Raw genomic sequence first — 20,000 nt, forward strand, 5'->3', positions numbered from 1 at the left:
AAAAATATATATTTCTTTTCTATTAAAAATGATGCTTAAGAGGCGCGTGACTTTCCTTATCTCCTAATATCACATTTATTTTCCCCCTATAATCTATCTTGTCCATAATTACTATCGCGATTTACTTTGTCTGCTTTCATAAGGTGAAGTCCAGGATCTTTACTTAATTCAGGGTAGAACTTAATAAATCTTTGAGGACAGTTATGTAGCAGATGTCTGAGCACAGCTCAGACCTCTACAACACAACTGTTCTCTAAGTTATACCATGAATTAAGGAAAGATCCTGGACTTCACCTTACGAAAGCAAATCAAATGCGATAGTAATTGTGGACAAGGTGTATTATAGGGCAAAAGTAACATTATTAGAAGACATGGGAACTGACGTACCCCTTAAAGAAGACATGAAACAAGGAAAAAATGTGTCATGGGAAAGTGAACGCTTCCAGCGACCATTGACCATATGCAAGCTAATGGTGCCGCAGACGGCGTTCGTAGCGACTAGGATACATAGCAGATAAAAACCACAGTTGGGTACGGGGAGAGGCTTCGTAGCTGGGATAGCGCATGGCCATATGGATACTTCATGAGGACGGAGAGGTAGCGAGGGTAAGTCTTTGCAGCTGGTGCCCCAGCATGTAGGGCAGGTGGTTCCCGTACATCATGCAGGTGTTAGATGTGCCTTTTGTGGTGGTATGCTGAATGCAGGTGGTAGCTGTATCTCTTGCAAGTGGTTGCACCTCCTGCAGGTAGTTGCAGTACCTTCTGTAGTTGGTTACTGGACTTCCTGCTAGATACGGGAGGCCTGGGTGGGCTGCGACGTGATCACAGCCTCCTGGGCCTCAGCTCTGCGCTCCCTTCTTCGAGTTTCTGCTGTGGAAGAGAAACAATGATTAGTCGAAATTTAGTACTGTAAATGTAGTGTTACTGAAGAAAGAAATAACATGTAATAAACAAGAAGAAAGGTTAAAACTTTCCACTTACAGAGAACGAGTTATATAATAAATAAATAAAGGAATCAGAAAAACAATCACGATTGGTAGGAATTTGTAATAAGGAAAATATCAGATATATGATTAACGTCAAATTCCCTTCCCATATTAATATTTAGATAAAAGAACACGGAAATACTTAAAAATGTAATGGTTTTGTACCTAAAAAAATAGATATACCAAAAAAAAAGTTTAATGAGCTGTGGAGTGACTCACATAGCTAACAAAATGAGTTACGAAAAAAGGTTGAAGGCAGTGACTGACATTGTTGACGGATAAGAGGAAAAGAGGAGACATGATAATCACATTCAAATTCAAAATTATAAAAGGTATGGAAAGAATTGACGACGAGGACTTCCTACCACTGTCAACTGGCACAAGAGATAAATTACAAATCAAGGAAGAGGAGTTGCCCAAAAAATACCAGAAAAAAAACATTTTTTCACAGAAGGAAGTATGTGCTACAACTACTGGAAACCTCAGATTTAAAGAGTAAAATAAATTCAGAAACACACATAACACAGACACTAGCAACACTGAAGGTCTCCAACAACATATTAAAAACACTTAGGGAGGTGTAATCCGTAACTCCGAGTCTTGTCTTCAACTTACAAAATAGACATCAAGGATATCATAATAGACGTTAAAAATGGCCAGAATAGTACTCAAGATAATGGCTTTCGTATCTTAGTTATCTGGACACCCTCTTATAGTGAAATCAGCTCCCATGATAACACTGATAAAGAGGTCAGGTCTGCTAGTGACAGGCCTGAGGTGGAGTTACAGCTGGGCAACCCTCAATCCAATGCTAAAATCACCCCCTTGCAGGATATCGGCACAACTAATATCACTAGTCATCAAAGAAGCAAAATTCTGTAGACGTATTATTATTATTATAATCAAGGGGGAAGCGCTAAACCCGGAGGATTATACAGCGCCTGGGGGGGGGGATGTGGAAGGCATTCAGGCTTAATTCGGGGAACTGGAGCACAGATCCAATTCCCTAAATCAAGAGCCCCTCACCAACATCAAGGAACCTTCCTTGAGGGGTCTGTAGACGTAAATGAGCTGAATCATCTTTAATTTCTATTGTAGACGCCATTAAACAATAAGGCTTCATCATCTCAGGAGTATTAGCAAGAGTAGTTCATAGAACATTAAACCCCGTCATCACATAATAAACAAGAATTACCTCTACTACTATTACTAGTATTACTATTACCTACAATATGGGCAACATGTTCTTTTACCTCGTGCTGTTACCTATATATACCATCAGTGTCCTTGTATTGCTAGAAACTGATTGACAGAGCTCCTGGAGAGCTAAACGATGACACAATATGTCACATTAATTGCATATATGCCCTGTCTGGTTAGATATTTTTAGCACGTTATTTAAATCCTCTTTATTTATTCCTGTCCTCCATTAATACACATCACTCATATCTCCCCTAATTCTACGTCTTTCCAGAGAGTGCGGATTCAGAGCCCTCAGTGTTTCCTCGTAGGAGAGATTTCTGATACATGGAATCACTTTGTCATCCTTCTCTATGCGTTTTCTGGCGCATTTACGTCCATTCTGTAATACGGTGACCAAAACTGTGCGACATGATCTAAATGAGGCCCTTCAGAGCATATATAAAGATGAAGTATAGCCTGAAGACTCCTATAATTTATACTTCTTGATATGAAACCAAGAATTATATTAGCTTTACTGCAAACACTTAGATCACTACTAACCACAACTCCTAAATATTTATGCATGCAGAGTGACTGAGATTTTCATTAAAGAATAAGACACTTGTGCAACAGCTGGGTATCTTTATTGCTGATTAATATGTTTCGCCTACATAGTAGGTTTCTTCAGTCAAATACAGAGGTGTTGAGAAATGATTTACCAGCTAAGTTTATAGTTTAAATATAGAGAAAACTTAGCTTAGAAAGACAGCTCATCGCCTGTACAGCCGCCCCTGCAGACGAGGTCTTAAGAAGCTCTCGAAGATCACTTCTCAATGGGCTGAAATGAATTATATTATGTAAACAATAAATTACCCCTAGGGGTATGTCAGCATATTTCATTCACTGATGGCTGACTTACGTACTTGTGTGGACTCAAAAGTCCGCACCTCACTGCCGACTATAGGTTGATTACAAACTCCTTCTGACACAAGAACTGCACAGTGCCCCGTACTACAAGAAATAAGTAACCCACCTTGCTCTTGTAACGTGAGCTATGGTGTTCTTCACACCTTCGACAGGTATCGGTGACTTGATAGAAGCTGAAGTGTCCTTGGATGTCCACGTCTTCCATAGTCTAGGAATTGTGGAGAAATTTTCTCCAGGAGGGGGGTATCAGCCCCCTTCAGCCCCTTCAGCCCCTTTCAGCCCTGAGGGGCCCAGCCCTCTCAGAAGGGGCAAATATCTTGTTTACTGCTACAGCGAGTAATTGATCCCAGATGCAGTACCAGTATACGACCTGTGGTCAAAATCCTGCTCCCACTTTATTACCATAGTAAAGATAGTGGACATTGTTGTCTATGCTTAAGACAGCAAGAAGTGGCAAGGAAGCAAAGGTACTATGTCAGCTTTTCCTTTGTGCTGGGGGCAGTAACGGTGTGGGGCGCTGTGGCGTCTTCAGATTACTTTTGACTCTTCTGAGAGTGACATTGACGCCAGGATAACCAACAAAGAGCGATCTGTGCGTTAGTGTGAACAAAGTGTCTCATAAAACACAATAAACACTTAAGAGAAGTGTGATCAACTTCTTTAGTGATAAGATTGTGAACAATAAAGACAAATCTTGTGGAACATATTGTACCAGTGTGCGTATTCCTAGACTATGGAAGACGTGGACATCCAAGGACACTTCAGCTTCTATCAAGTCACCGATACCTGTCAAAGGTGTGAAGAGCACCACAGCTCACGCTACAAGAGCAAGGTAGGTTACAAATTTCTTGTAGTATGGGGGACTGCGCAGTTCTTGAGTCGCAAGGAGTTTGTAATCAATCTATAGTTGGCAGTTAGGTGCGGACTTTTGAGTCCACACAAGTAAGTTTGTCAGCCATCAGTGAATTTACTGCTACAGCGAGTAATTGATCCCAGATGCAGTACCAGTATACGACCTGTGGTCAAAATCCTGCTCCCACTTTATTACCATAGTAAAGATAGTGGACATTGTTGTCTATGCTTAAGACAGCAAGAAGTGGCAAGGAAGCAAAGGTACTATGTCAGCTTTTCCTTTGTGCTGGGGGCAGTAACGGTGTGGGGCGCTGTGGCGTCTTCAGATTACTTTTGACTCTTCTGAGAGTGACATTGACGCCAGGATAACCAACAAAGAGCGATCTGTGCGTTAGTGTGAACAAAGTGTCTCATAAAACACAATAAACACTTAAGAGAAGTGTGATCAACTTCTTTAGTGATAAGATTGTGAACAATAAAGACAAATCTTGTGGAACATATTGTACCAGTGTGCGTATTCCTAGACTATGGAAGACGTGGACATCCAAGGACACTTCAGCTTCTATCAAGTCACCGATACCTGTCAAAGGTGTGAAGAGCACCACAGCTCACGCTACAAGAGCAAGGTAGGTTACAAATTTCTTGTAGTATGGGGGACTGCGCAGTTCTTGAGTCGCAAGGAGTTTGTAATCAATCTATAGTTGGCAGTTAGGTGCGGACTTTTGAGTCCACACAAGTAAGTTTGTCAGCCATCAGTGAATGAAATATGCTGACATAACACCCCCTAGTGGTAATTTATTGTTTACATAATATGATCTATTCCAGCCCGTTGAGAGATGATCATGACAACAATTCAAGACCTCGTCTGCAGGGGCGGCTGTGAAGACGATTTGCTGTCTTTTATCAGCTAAGTGTTCCATATATTTAAAAATTATAAATGATATCTTAGTTGGTAATCCCATTTCTCAACACACGTCTTCCATAGTCTAGGAATACGCATACTGGTACACTACGTTCCACAAGATTTGTCTTTATTGTTCGCAATCTTATCACAAAAGAAGCTGATCACACTTCTCTGCAAGTGTTTATTGTGTTTTGTGAGACACTTTGTTCACACTAACGCATGGATCAGTGTTCTTTGTTGGTTATCCTGACATCAGTGTCACTCTCAGTAGAGTCAAAAGTAATCTGAAGACGCCACAGCCTCATACACCGTCACTGCCCCTAGCACATAAAGGAAAAGCTGACCTAGTACTTTTGCTTCCTTGCCACTTCCTCCATGAAGCAAAGCAGAATGCTTGATTCTTGCTGTCTTAAGCATAGACAACAATGTACACTATTTTTACCATGGTAATAAAGTGGGAGCAGGATTTTCCTTAATTGTCCTGTTAAGGTAAGAGATGGACTGTCTTTTATTAAAATACACTTTGCAACACTGGACTGCAAGGAGCGTCGGTCGCTCACGTTGCATACTCGTACTGCATCTGGGATCAATTAGTCGCTGTAGCAGTAAACAAGATGCTTGCCCCTTTTGAGAGGGCTGGGCCCCTCAGGGCTGAAAGGGGCTGAAGGGGGCTGATACCCCAATCCTGGAGAAAATTTCTCCACAAGAGGCGAATACATTGGAGGCAGCAGGAGTAATGGCGAGGTAGAGATGATGTAATCAGTCTATTAATTAACCTCGGAGAAATAGTTTTTCAGGTGGGCAGTCCCTTAATCAACCCTAAAAATAAATGTCGTAATCCAAATAAAAAAATAAAGATTTATGATATGTAATGATTTTTTACATTAGTGTGTAAAATTCTGGGAGAGAATGATTTGTTTTAATGGATTGGAAACCAAAAACCGATGCGTCAGTGATTGCTTTATTACTCGGGTGGGTTATTATATGAGTAAGTCCAACATCAGGAGATATTTATCCTGACGAACACAATGCAATAATTACTTAGTCTTAATATTTATATATCATCCCGGTTTAGCCGGGATGATATATAAATGAATACTTCAGTGCAGGAAACCCGACCAGAGAATGTGGTTACACTGGACGTCTAGGGTTCTTAACCCCAAGTGACCTCAGGTAACCCTCTTCCGTGTCTGCCAACGGCAAATAAACAAGCTGTGCAGGTTGCACGCCTCCACTCTGGTCACTCATACTGGCCCTTGCAACTGAGGAAAGCAGCGTTGTATGTTGTCCTTCTGTATGTGTGTGACAAAGTACTAAATATGACGAGCCTTCTCTGTGAGTGGCTAGGTAAGGATGGGTCTAGAGATAATTATTCAGATAATATTATTCAAACATGTTACCTTCACTTCAGTATTCCTTGTATTAAGTATAAAGATTTGTGTCTAAGATCACTTGAAATCCGCGTATCACATACATTTTTTCCCCGTTATTAGGTAATCCCGAAGGAAGATCTTTAAGAAGCTGCCGAAATGCATCTAGTTTTTTCCTTCCAACTTTTCTCTTTTATTTCGCTCATAACTCAATAACGACTCATCTACCTGGCTTGAGATACTTGGAACAACCTGCGTGTTAACGCGTCCTCTGACCAGAGTTGTTGAACCCACTACCAGCATCGTAGGAATGTCTCTTATAACCTCCCAAACCCTCAGTGATATTACTTCAGATGTTCATAAAGAAAAAATGATGCCTCCAAATTCGGCGACGGCCGAAGATGAAATTCGAATGTGTAAGAGCAGATTTGACCATTTAATGTGTGAAATAGTGAAATTTTTATGTCCGTTTAATCACATTAGGTGTATTTTATTTTGTCTTTTCTGAGTAGCTTCAATATTTAATGACTGATGCATCTTAGTTCAAAGATAATAACTCTTAAGTTTCGTTTATGTGTAGGCAAATATGTTGATTAAGTAAAATAGTAAAAAAAAAAATAGAATCGTTGAAATCCGTATGATAACTAGAGAATGACTATTCTGATCGGCTTCAACTTTTCACCACTGGTGTGATTTCCTTAACACAAGGCTCACGCTGCGACTGGGTAGCAAAAATCCTAATTTGCCAATTTTACTGGAGACATAGTGATATACATTTAAATTCAATAAATAATGCTTCTTCTGATTGTGTTTAAAATAATAATATTCTATAATAAGGATGACAACCCACAAGTTTTGTCCGAGTTGGTGCAAATTTGAAATTTTATCGAGACAGTTAAGTACAACTTGAAGTGGGGGCTCGTGGGGGGTGCTGTGGAACTGCAGCACCCCCTATTTTCACTCGATATTATCGATAACATTCAATATAATGAGCCTTTTTTATTTCTTTATACTTGTATATTATATAATCAAAGAATTAAAGAAAATAGGGGGTGCTGCAGTTCTGCAGCACCCCCGGACGAGCCGCCACTGACAACTTGATTTAGATTTTGCCACCGAAGTGGCTAGTTTATTGTGCACCCCATATCCATCCTGTGGACGGTAGCGCGAGAGCATGTGGATACACAAAAGGCCTAGGAACTAGGCCCCAAAGGGTTAACAGGAATACATATGGATTTATATCTACATATCTATAGTTCACTTATCTGTTACAAGCAAATTTAGGAAATTTGCTTAGTATATCTGGTATCTTATTTGCATTAATAAGATATCTTGACATGTCACATAGGTTATTATACTGTCTGTCTCTGTATTCCTCAATAAGTGGACAATTAAGCACATAGTGTTCAAGAGAGTGACCATATGCCTGATCACATAATTTACATTTAGTTTGATCATCATCTGTGTGTCTCCCAAACTGCCAGAAGTACTTGTAACCAAGCCTAAGCCTGGCCACTACAATATCAGTCAGTCTGTTCACATTGCAAGTTGCTCCATAAACATACTTATCTACGTTCATGTTATCATAGTGGGTTATAGATCTACTCAGGCTTCTAACTGCATTCCTATAACAATCATCTTCATTATTTACTTCTCTCCTAATATTATTCCTAATGCTAGACACAGTTATACCAAAGTTATATTCTACGTTCTCCTTCTGGATACTCTTCTTGGCTAACATATCAACTTTATCATGAAGGAGTAATCCAATGTGTGATGGGATCCATAGCAATTGTACATTAATTCCTTTGTCCCTAATTTTTGAGTATCTATACCTGGCTTCCCCAATGAGCATGTTGTTGGAGTCATTATATGAGCCAAGAGCCTTCAATGATGACATAGAATCAGTAATGATGATAGAGTCAAGCTCAGTGTCATAGGTTAGCTTTAGCGCCATTAGGATTGCAAACAATTCAGTTTGCAGTGTAGACGCCCAGTTGTTAATTCTTATGCCTAACTCAACAAATTTATTATCGTTCTTAACTAGGGAGGTGGCAACAAGAGCAGATGCAGCCCTGCCAGAAGACTCCTGTTTAGATCCATCAGTGTATATAACTTGTGATAACTTATTACTACCAGCTAGGCGAAAAATTTTCTTCTTGAGCAGTTGCTCTAACAAGAGATTTAAGGAAGGGATTACTAGCAATGAGCTTCTTGGGAGGGACTTGTAGGTATGTGATATTAAATGAACACAACTTCCATGGAGGGGTGAAATGCTCTTGTTGCCTACAGTGATACAGTTCATGCAGGTTATAAAACTTAATGCAATTGCACGTTTTCACAATCCATTTAGATCTGTGTGTATTTACCTCTAGACACTTGGTAAGATTCACTGTGACAGTGTCTGGTTCGTTTCTCAACATTCTAATACCGAGTACAGTGTTAATTTCAACAATCCTATCACTGATACTAGAAATACCAAGCTCCTTCCTCATGTTAAGAACTTTTGTAGATCTGGGACAGCCAAGAATAGTCCTGAGAGCTTCATTTTGCATTAACTCCAAGGGTCGGAGGGAACTTTCTCTAGCTAATATCAACATGGGAGCAGCATAATCAATTAAGGACCTAACATAGGCTATGTACATCATTCTCACGATTCTCACATTAGCACCATAGTTGGGATTGTAGCCAGCAACAGCTTTGAGAGCATTTAGCCTAGCTTTACATTTCTTGTTTAGTTGTGGTATAGTGGATTTGTTAAAGGGTACATCTACACCAAGATATCTGTAAGTTTTAACGTAGCTAATGATTTCACCCTGCAAATAGATGGGTGGGGGATGTCGTTTGCTTGTTAATATCTTTGTTTTAGAGGAAGATATTATGAGGCCTAGTCGATTACAAATTGCTTGAACTTCATTAAGAATGGTATTCATCTTCTTATGCCCTGTTGTATGGATCATGATATCATCAGCATAGCTTATAGCTATATGTTTAGGTGAGGCAAGTAGAGCATTTAGGAGAGCATTAATCAGAATATTAAATAGCATGGGACTAAGAACTCCTCCCTGCGGTGTACCTAAAGACATTTCTTTAGAATCACTTCTGAAGCCTTGGTAAAGGACAGAGGATACTCTATTTGACAGGTATCCTATTATCCAGCAGGGTAAGCTACCACCAATATTCATTTTGGCTAGTTCATGTACAACTTGGAATCGTTGGAATCAGAGTAAATACTGTACAATGCCTTTTCTGATAAGTTTCAAACTTTCATCATTTTTGGGCTCCTATTAAACAAAGCGTGTCACTTATTATTATTATTATTATTAAAGATTAGCCGGTATTCTCCCGGCCCGGGCCTTTTCCAAGTGGTGGCCCGGCCTTGGCTCCCTCTTTAGGGAGTGTCTGAGACCTAAGTCTCCCATGGGAGGAGGCACAAGTACCTCCTCATCTTTGGGACCAACTGTCCCCAGGCCTAGCCACAAGCTAGGCCTCTCTGCTCTGCCATCCCCGCCCCAAGGGAGCAAATGGGAATGACAGTCTTATGAGCTAAAGGCTCGGGGTCAGGCACCTACCCTACCCTAGGAGGGTTAGGCATGGTGTCGATGAAGCGTGTCACTCTGCACTGTGTAAATTTCAATGTGACAATTGTTTGATTTGTTTCCCAAGTAACAACTACAGAATGCCTCTTTTAATCGGCTTCAGACTCTAAATGCTGGTCTATCTGAAATGGAGGTATTCTTATATTAATTTTGGAAAGTCCTGGTGCCAGTTTGCCAGTTTTGTTTTTCGGCAATGTAATCAAAGTGTTTTTTTTTTTTATAAATAAATCAAAATAAAATATTTTTCCTTACAGGATTTTAGAGAATTTTAAAAAGAATGAAAAAATGAGAACAAAATAGAGGGGAGACTTTTCTAATTATCGAAACATTCTCAACTACAAATTCGTTTGCTTTCCCTCAAACATTTATTTATTACTCGAGAACTCTTTATTCGATCGGACTCATATTTTTCACGCTGTTGTAATGTATCTTGGGCAAGATTCATGGGACTATTTGCATACGTGGCTGCCCTATGCACAGTGATTCACAGGTTTTTCCCAAATTTTATTTCCGTGTTGTAAACAGAAAAAGGTTTCTCTGATCGACTTCAAAATATCAACATTGTTACAAATTTGTTACAAGTTTTTAACCTTACATGAAACTTTCTTTCTTACTGTACTTATTCTTTTTTTAAAGCTGATCAGTCTTACTTAGCGAAAAGTTAGGACTGATTTTGGCCTGTGGAGTCTACCTGAAGTCTACTTTCTCCGGATAGACTGCAGGTAAGTTCCAGTTTTTTAAATTTTGAAAGAAATTGTGGAAAGTAGAAATACTACTTTTCATTCGATAATTTCTGGGTGTCACATGCAACCATTCCATACTGATAACTTGATTATGCAACTCCTGAGCGGCTTCGATCTTCATTTTTTTTTTTTGTATTTTAGGATACTAGTCTATTTGAAAGGTTATTACATTTGGACTATATATGTCCTAATTTGCCATTTTATTATGAAATTTGGATATTAGCTTTCATATGATGAATTATGAATGCCTTTTCTGAGCCCCTGAAATCTTCATCGCTGATATTCAACTCCCTTCATCTTATGCCGCACTCTGCACTATTCCAATCACATGCACTGTGGCATGTGATTGGGGTTATGGAATACTGGGATGCCTTCCTCGGATCGCGCAACGACTAAAAGTCGACCAAAGAAGCCTTTATTATTACTGTTACTATTACTATTATTACTTTCAGGGGAGAACGGCAAATCCGTAAAGGTCATATAATGCCTGGGAACTAGAGGCAATCAGGTTCGAACCAGGGAAGATGAGATCAGGATCAGTTCGTTGGATTAAGAGGTTCTCACCGGCGTCAAGGAACCTCCTTTGTGGAGATACAAAGGACCAACTGTGCAGGTTCAGATAGGAAAATTTTGGAAGACCAGGTGTTGAGTGCATGAGTCACACCTGGAGACAACTTCACGTGTTCATGTAGCAAAATTGTTTTACCAAGTTCGGCAGCAACAATTTCCCGGGATTTCACGAGTGAGTAATTTATGTATTGAATAAAAATGGTTCAGCAACACACCCTTCCTCTGGGTGTGTTGCTGAATATCTCAGTGATAATATACACCACATGTGTGATACTAACAGTCTGCAGCACAGAGCCCACACCTCTTTAATTATTGTTAATTATTGTTACTATTATGAGTAGTAGAAGTAGTAGTAGTAGTAGTAGTAGTAGTAGTAGTAGTAGTAGTAGTAGTAGTAGTATTAGTAGTAGTAGTAGCAGCAGCAATAATATAAGTAATAGTAAGAGTATATGTAGCGGAACCGTCATACTCATGGGAATCATTTAGTTCTTGGTGAATGAGAAGCAATTAGGTTTGATCCAAGGAAGGAGAGGATAAATCTAATTCCTTGGATCAAGAACCCTCGCTAGCATCAAGAAACCTTGATCAAGGAGTTACATGCATTTAAACATGTGAGAAAGCTTTCGTTGGTCCACTACTCTGCCACCTGGGGTAGTTTCTGAGATCAGTGGCTGAGCTCAGGAACACTGACCTTGAACTGAGACCAAATCTTTCAGATTTGGAACGACGAAGGTTTTAAAAGAACATGATTACAAAATACAGGTTGGTCAGAAGAATATCCAAGGTAGATAATAACACTTGTAAACGCTTGTGACGACAAATAAACAATAAACATCCTTTTGATGGTTTTTATGGGGTCATTAAACCCTTAAACTGTCCAAACGTTGATCTACGTTTTTTCAACATTTGAAAGTATGTAAAAAAAGTAGATCTTTTTTTTTTACATTTGAAAACGTGTAAAAAACGTTGATCTACTTTTTTTGTTGTTGTTATATTTGAAAATATGTAAAAAAAACTTAGATCTACTTTTGGAGCACTACGCATGTGAACGTAAATGTGTTTGGAGAGTTTAAGGGTTAAGCTGCATTTTATCTTTACACTATTAACCAAGACAACTTGAGTTCTAAAATAAGGGATGACAAATAAATTCTAAGCGTATACTGCATACTCAGAGACTGACAGCTCTCGGTATATATACACTCTCAACATAGACCATAAATCCTGATCTTCCACGTAATGAAATATGTTTTAAAAATTATAAACTTCACACTCAAAATTCATATATAAATTTTACGACAAAACAGATAAGGTTGAGCCATCACACTGATTTACAAACATTTCAGGAGCAAGAGCTGGTGCACGACAAACAAAAAAAGAGAATTTCAAGTTATACTGGTGACAGTGAGGAGAGGAAAGAAATTTATTTCCGGGAAGTTGTGCAGCTGGACAGGTATGTGCGGGTTACTTGTGTAAAATACTCACTTCCGCCTTGGCTACACATCCAACAGTTCAATAACCAACAACTGGGACAGTGATCGATGTCGCAGCATTTGCAGTCACAGCAGCCACTGGTATCACAGCAACTGTTCTCACAGCAGTCACTGGTAACACAACATTCACTAATTTGACAGCAGACGTTGCAAATCAAGCAACCAGCCTCACAACAACCTTCCATGTCAGACATCGCGATGGCATCAACCCTCCTCAGCTATTGTTATTGCTACACTGTTTACAGCCTGTGACTCTACCCGAGGAAAGGTTTTCCCATCTTCCAAGGACATATAAACCAGGAAAAGTGTATCTTACAGTGTGTATATGTTTAGAGTTTACTTAATCTCCGTTTTATGAATTAAAATATTCTTATCTAGTGTTGGAGAGGCTATATACAGCATTTATAAGCCTCGTATGGAAGACTCGCTTTAATTCTAATTAATCATCCAACCAGTCTCCATCGTGGGGTGTTTCATCTTTCTTAAATGACGTACATACATATATACATAATGAACGATGCCAGCAATATATTCCTTATATTAATATCAGGATTTACGAAGTAATTAGAGCTTTTGGAACATAGTGTTGAGTTTTTCTATATTATTGAAAATTCATCCCGATTATAACAAGGAAGGTAAGACAATTTCGTGTTACTGAAATAATGATTACAGAGGATGCTAAATTATCCTGGCTCAGTTGCCGGGATTTAGCATCCTCGGGTCGACTTGGTAAGTCGACCCGAGTTACCAAGTACCAATATGAAGCTTTGCTTACCAAGCTGCATGTTATATTAACTACCTTCATGTTATCTTAAACTAATATAATCTAATCCCTTTTGCTAAGCAATTAATAATAATAATAATGTCAGTGTTATTACAAGTTAAATCTACAGCTATTTGATAATATACAATTTGATAAGAAAGTCTTTTCATGGGAGCTCCTCCGCCACCACCACCACGACTCCTTCACACACTGCAACTCAAACCTTCAACCTTGAAATTATTCTCTGTTACAGTAAGTTATTGACACTCATTCAGTATATATATATATATATATATATATATATATATATATATATATATATATATATATATATATATATATATATATATATATATGGAAGTGCCTATTGAACAATTTGCATTAAATAACATGGGAACGCTAAATAATATATATATATATATATATATATATATATATATATATATATATATATATATATATATATATATATATGTATATATATATATAAATACATATATAAATATATATATATATATATATATATATATATATATATATATATAAAATATATATATATATATATATATATATATATATATATATATATATATATATATATATATATATATATATATATATATAGGATGGGGTCCACCTCTGGTGTAAATATATATCTTCAGGAAGAAATCCAAATATTCTTCTTTGAAGCCTTTATATATATATATTATATATATATATATATATATATATATATATATATATATATATATATATATATATATATATATATATATATATATATATATATATATATATATATATATATATGTCGTGCCGAATAGGCAGAACTTGCGATCTTGGCTTAAATAGCAACGTTCATCTTGCCATATAGGACAAGTGAAAATTTGTGTATGCAATAATTTCGCCAAAATCATTCTGAACCTAACGAAAAAAATATATATTTAATTGTGTTTGTTTAGTATTAAATTATTGTAAACAAATCTAAAATATATTTAGTTGGGTTAGGCTAAAATAAATTGATCTTGTTATAATAAGGTTAGGTAAGTTTTCTAAGATTCTTTTGGTGCAAAATTAAAACATTTTACATTAACATTAATGAAAAAAATATATCTTTAAACGTACATCTCCTGAATTTCAGCACCCATATCCAGCATATAGCCAAAAAAGTATCCAAAACGGTTGGGATCCTCTCCAAGATACGATACTACGTGCCGCAAAATGCCCTTCTCACACTATACCACTCACTTATTTATCCATACCTCACCTATGCTATTTGTGCTTGGGGATCAACTGCAGCAACACACCTAAAGCCAATAATAACCCAACAAAAAGCTGCAGTAAGAATAATCACTAAATCCTATCCCTGGCAGCACACCCCCCCCCACTCTTCAAAGATCTAAACTTACTCCCAGTTCAGTACATCCACACTTACTACTGTGCAATCTATATCTACAGGGCCTTAAACTCTAATATCAACCTTGACCTAAAACGCTTTCTTGATAGTTGTGACAGAACCCACAGGCATAACACCAGAAACAAACATCTCTACGACATTCCCCGTGTCCGACTAAACCTTTACAAAAATTCAATGTATGTCAAAGGCCCTAAAATCTGGAATACCCTACCTGAGAACTCTAGAACTGCAGACACATTCATCACCTTCAAAACTACCATTAGAAAACATCTTATCTCCCTGATACACCCCGTCAACTAACTACACGAATACCACCTGGTGGTTCACACTTACACTCGCTCACTCATTTGACCATAAACAGAAATATTAATCTCAGTCTTAAAATAATGAATCCTGTGATACTCCAGTACTGAAACTATATACTGTGCCAAAACAAAAGCATTCACATTGCTAAACTCACAAACTAGTATTTAGTCACTTAGCCATAATACCAACTTACCTCATAATTTGTAATATTTTACAATTAAGAATAAAACTAAGTATGCCCGAAATGCCTAGCCATGCTAAGCGTTCTAGTGGTACACTCTGTAATCACAATTTTACTACATGTAAACCAAACAATAACCAAATTTCTGTAAACTCAGCATTGTAATCCTTATAGAGAATAAACTTTGAATTGAATTGAATATAAGAAATTTTTTTAGAAAGGACTTAATTTTAAATGAGTTCTTGCTAACTGACCAGTTTTACATATTCGGCACGACATATATATATATATATATATATATATATATATATATATATATATATATATATATATATATATATATATATATATATATATATATACATGTCGTGCCGAATAGGCAGAACTTGCTATCTTGGCTTAAATAGCAACGCTCATCTTGCCATATAGGACAAGTGAAAATTTGTGTTTGCAATAATTTAGCCAAAATCATTCTGAACCTAACGAAAAAATATATTTGATTGTGTTTGTTTAGTACTAAATTATTGTCAACGTATTTAAAATATATTTAGTTGGGTTAGGCTAATATAAATTGCTCTTGTTATAATAAGGTTAGGTAAGTTTTCTAAGATTCTTTTGGTGCGAAATTAAATTTTTTTACATTAACATTAATGAAAAAAATATATCTTTAAACGTATAAGAGAAAATTTCAGAAAGGACTTAATTTTAAATGAGTTCTTGCTAATTGACCAGTTTTACATATTCGGCACGACATATATATATATATATATATATATATATATATATATATATATATATATATATATATATATATATATATATATATATATATATATATATATATATATATATATATATATATATATATATATATATATATATATATATATATATATATATATATATATATATATATATATATATATATATATATATATATATATATATATATATATATATATATATATATATATATAGGATGGGATCCACCTCTGGTGTAAATTGTGGGACCCATAGCCTGGGAGAAGTGGATAAAAAGGCTTCAAGGAAGAATATTTGGATTTCTTCCTGAATCCGTTTGAATATTCCACTTCCCCTACCACCTCATCTTTTCATTCTTTTTTACCAATAATTATATTTTATTACATAATATGATACAAAAGGTTTAAGAGATACATTGTTGATATAAAGATGGTATATACAGTACATGAGATGTGAGAGATACAAGTCTAGTTCATATTGTTACCTGTTTGTCACTGATTATAATGCGAAAATCTCATCCAGCTCTTCAGAACTGGGGCACGTGCCCAAAATACAGCAGGAATTACCCCTCTGAACAGCAGCACTGTGTCCCTGGAACAGAAAAGTAGCTGCCCTGGGATCCCTAGTTACCCTGATGAGTCTTTTGCTTAGCTCCTTGAAGAACTTAGATGCACTCTTTCCCCATGAGCCAAGGGTGTCCGAGCCTATTGGAATAAACATATAATGATGGGCAAGTTCTCCATATTTTCTAGACTTTTGGGACTCCCTGAAGCTGGCAGCTGCCCCTCCTTCCTCCCTGGTGTATTGGAGATAGGTATCAGCCAAGGTAGATGCACATGTGTAGTCCCACACCACCTGCTTCCCGTCTGTCCAGGCTTGAAGTGTGATACCATCTGGACGCTTCTGGCTGCCATCAGATCTGCATAGTTGGGGTGGCTCCCTTACTGCTGGGCATCCGGCTGTTGTGAGGCTCCTCTTGATAATGTTATTAACCTCCTCATGTCTTGCAATCTTTCCGTCGGATTTACGGCACACAAGACCATGGTACCCGAATCGGTTTACTGCTTCACTGCCACAAATACACTTGTGTTCGGCGAGAATAGTTGCGGCAAGTCTAAGGGTAACACCAATGCGGATGGTCTGTGGGTCGAGCCGTGTGCCAAGGCTGGAGTTGGGAACAGTCAACAGAAAGTCCCCTGCATGAGGAGCTCTCAGTGCCAGGAGGCGGGCTCTATCCTTCCCTGACACACTTTGAAGCAGTGTTGAGGCTATTTTCTCCACTATCGGGCCATCCCAGTGCGACTGTTTGTAGTTGTTGGGGGGAGCAGGTCTGGTTTCAGAGCCCGTTAGATTATCCCAGATCACGGCTCCGTCAGTGAACTTTTGGTCCTGGACTCCAATCTTGTCCCTAAGATGTTCAGGGAGAACTGCTGCTACAAGCGTTCTGGCTGCAATGCACGAGGACAGAAAAGCAGGTAGAATATATATGTATATATATATATATATATATACATATATATATATATATATATATATATATATATATATATATATATATATATATATATATATATATATATATGTCGTACCGAATATGTAAAACTGGTCAATTAGCAAGAACTCATTTAAAATTATGTCCTTTCTGAAATTTCCTCTTATACGTTTAAAGGTATATTTTTGTCATTAATGTTAGTGTAAAAAATTTTAATTTTGCACCAAAAGAATCTTAGAAAACTTACCTAACCTTATTATAACAAGAACAATTTATTTTAGCCTAACCCAACTAAATATATTTTAAATACGTTTACAGTAATTTAGTACTAAACAAACACAATCAAATATATTTTTTTTCGTTAGGTTCAGAATGATTTTGGCGAAATTATTGCATACACAAATTTTCACTTGTCCTATATGGCAAGATGAGCGTTGCTATTTAAGCCAAGATCGCAAGTTCTGCCTATTCGGCGCACACACACACACACACACGCACACACACACACACCCTCTCACACACACCCGCACACACACACACATATACACACACACACACATATATATATACACATATATACACACACACATATATATATATATATATATATATATATATATATATATATATATAATGTGTGTGTGTGTGTGCGTGTGTGTGTGTGTGTGTGTGTGTGTGTGTGTGTGTGTGTGTGTGTGTACTCACCTATTTGTACTCACCTATTTTGTGGTTGCAGGGGTCGAGTCTTAGCTCCTGGCCCCGCCTCTTCACCGGTTGCTACTGGGCCCTCTCTCTCCCCGCTCCATGAGCTTTATCAAACCTCGTCTTAAAACTGTGTATGGTTCCTGCCTCCACTACGTCATTTTCTAGGCTATTCCACTGCCTGACAACTCTATGACTGAAGAAATACTTCCTAATATCTCTCTGACTCATTTGTGTCTTCAACTTTCAATTGTGGCCTCTTGTTTCTGTGTTCCCTCCCTGGAACATCCTGTCTTTGTCCAACTTCTCTATTCCACGCAGTATTTTATATGTCGTTATCATGTCTCCTCTGACCCTCCTGTCCTCCAGTGTCGTCAGGCCGATTTCCCTTAATCTTTCTTCATAGGACATTCCCCTTTGCTCTGGAACTAACCTTGTCGCAAACCTTTGTACTTTCTCTAGTTTCTTGACGTGCTTTATCAAGTGCGGGTTCCAAACAGGTGCTGCATACTCCAGTATGGGCCTGACATACACGGTGTACAGTGTCTTGAACGATTCCTTACTAAGGTATCTGAATGCTGTTCTCAGGTTTTTCCAGGCGCCCATATGCTGCAGCAGTTATCTGATTGATGTGTGCTTCCGGAGACATGCTCGGTGTTATACTCACCCCAAGATCTTTCTCCTTGAGTGAGGTTTGCAGTCTTTGGCCACCTAGCCTATACTCTGTCTGTGGTCTTCTGTGCCCTTCCCCTATGTTCATGACTTTGCATTTGGCAGGATTAAATTCGAGAAGCCATTTGCTGGACCAGGTGTCCAGTCTGTCCAGGTCTCTTTGAAGTCCTGCCTGGTCCTCATCTGATTTAATTATCCTCATTAACTTCACATCATCTGCAAACAGGGACACTTCTGAGTCTAACCCTTCCATCATGTCGTTCACATATACCAAAAATAGCACTGGTCCTAGGACCGACCCCTGTGGGACCCCGCTCGTCACAGGTGCCCACTGTGATACATCATTACGTACCATGACTCGTTGTTGCCTCCCTGTCAGGTATTCTCTGATCCATTGCAGTGCCCTTCCTGTTATATGCGCCTGATGCTCTAGCTTCTGCACTAATCTCTTGTGAGGAACTGTGTCAAAGGCCTTCTTGCAGTCCAAGAAGATGCAATTAACCCACCCCTCTCTCTCGTGTCTTACTTCTGTTATTTTATCATAAAACTCCAGAAGGTTTGTGACACAGGATTTGCCTTCCATGAATCCGTGCTGGTTGGCATTTGTACTCTTGTTCCGTTCCAGGTGCTCCACCACTCTCCTCCTGATAATCTTCTCCATAACTTTGCATACCATACACGTCAATGACACAGGTCTATAGTTTAGTGCCTCTTTTCTGTCTCCTTTTTTAGAAATGGGAACTACATTTGCCGTCTTCCATACCTCAGGTAGTTGCCCAGTTTCCAGGGACGTGTTGAAGATTGTGGTAAGTGGCACGCACAACATATCTGCTCCCTTTCTAAGGACCCACGGGGAGATGTTGTCCGGTCTCATTGCCTTTGAGGTATCGATGTCCCTTAGCAGTTTCTTCACCTCCTCCTCATCTGTATGTATATCGTCCAACACTTGTTGGTGTATTCCTTGCTGGTGTCCCCATCTGGTCTGTCCCCCAGAGTCCTTCCTGTCTCTACCGTAAATACTTCCTTAAATCTCATGTTGAGCTCCTCACATACCTCTTGATCGTTTCTTGTGAGTTCTCCAC

At 38.1% G+C, this 20,000-nt stretch overlaps 1 protein-coding gene across 5 annotated transcripts in view; it reads right to left on the reverse strand.

Annotated features, from left to right (window-relative positions):
• Positions 1–20,000, reverse strand: part of LOC128685999 (uncharacterized) — a 56,595-nt gene that overhangs the window by 680 nt on the left and 35,915 nt on the right. For 2 of the 5 annotated variants that reach the window (XM_070083415.1, XM_070083414.1), the window contains one exon: positions 16,276–17,500. In XM_070083415.1, the coding sequence (XP_069939516.1) occupies positions 16,551–17,500 (950 nt within the window). In that variant the 3' untranslated portion in view covers positions 16,276–16,550. Of the gene's footprint in view, positions 871–12,615; positions 12,735–16,275; positions 17,501–20,000 lie in introns of those variants that run through there. The other 3 variants (XR_011391794.1, XR_011391793.1, XR_011391792.1) reach the window with 3 other exon arrangements.

The sequence above is a fragment of the Cherax quadricarinatus genome, chromosome 9 (genome assembly GCF_038502225.1).
Source record: "Cherax quadricarinatus isolate ZL_2023a chromosome 9, ASM3850222v1, whole genome shotgun sequence".
In the NCBI taxonomy this organism is placed as follows: Eukaryota; Metazoa; Arthropoda; class Malacostraca; order Decapoda; family Parastacidae; genus Cherax; species Cherax quadricarinatus.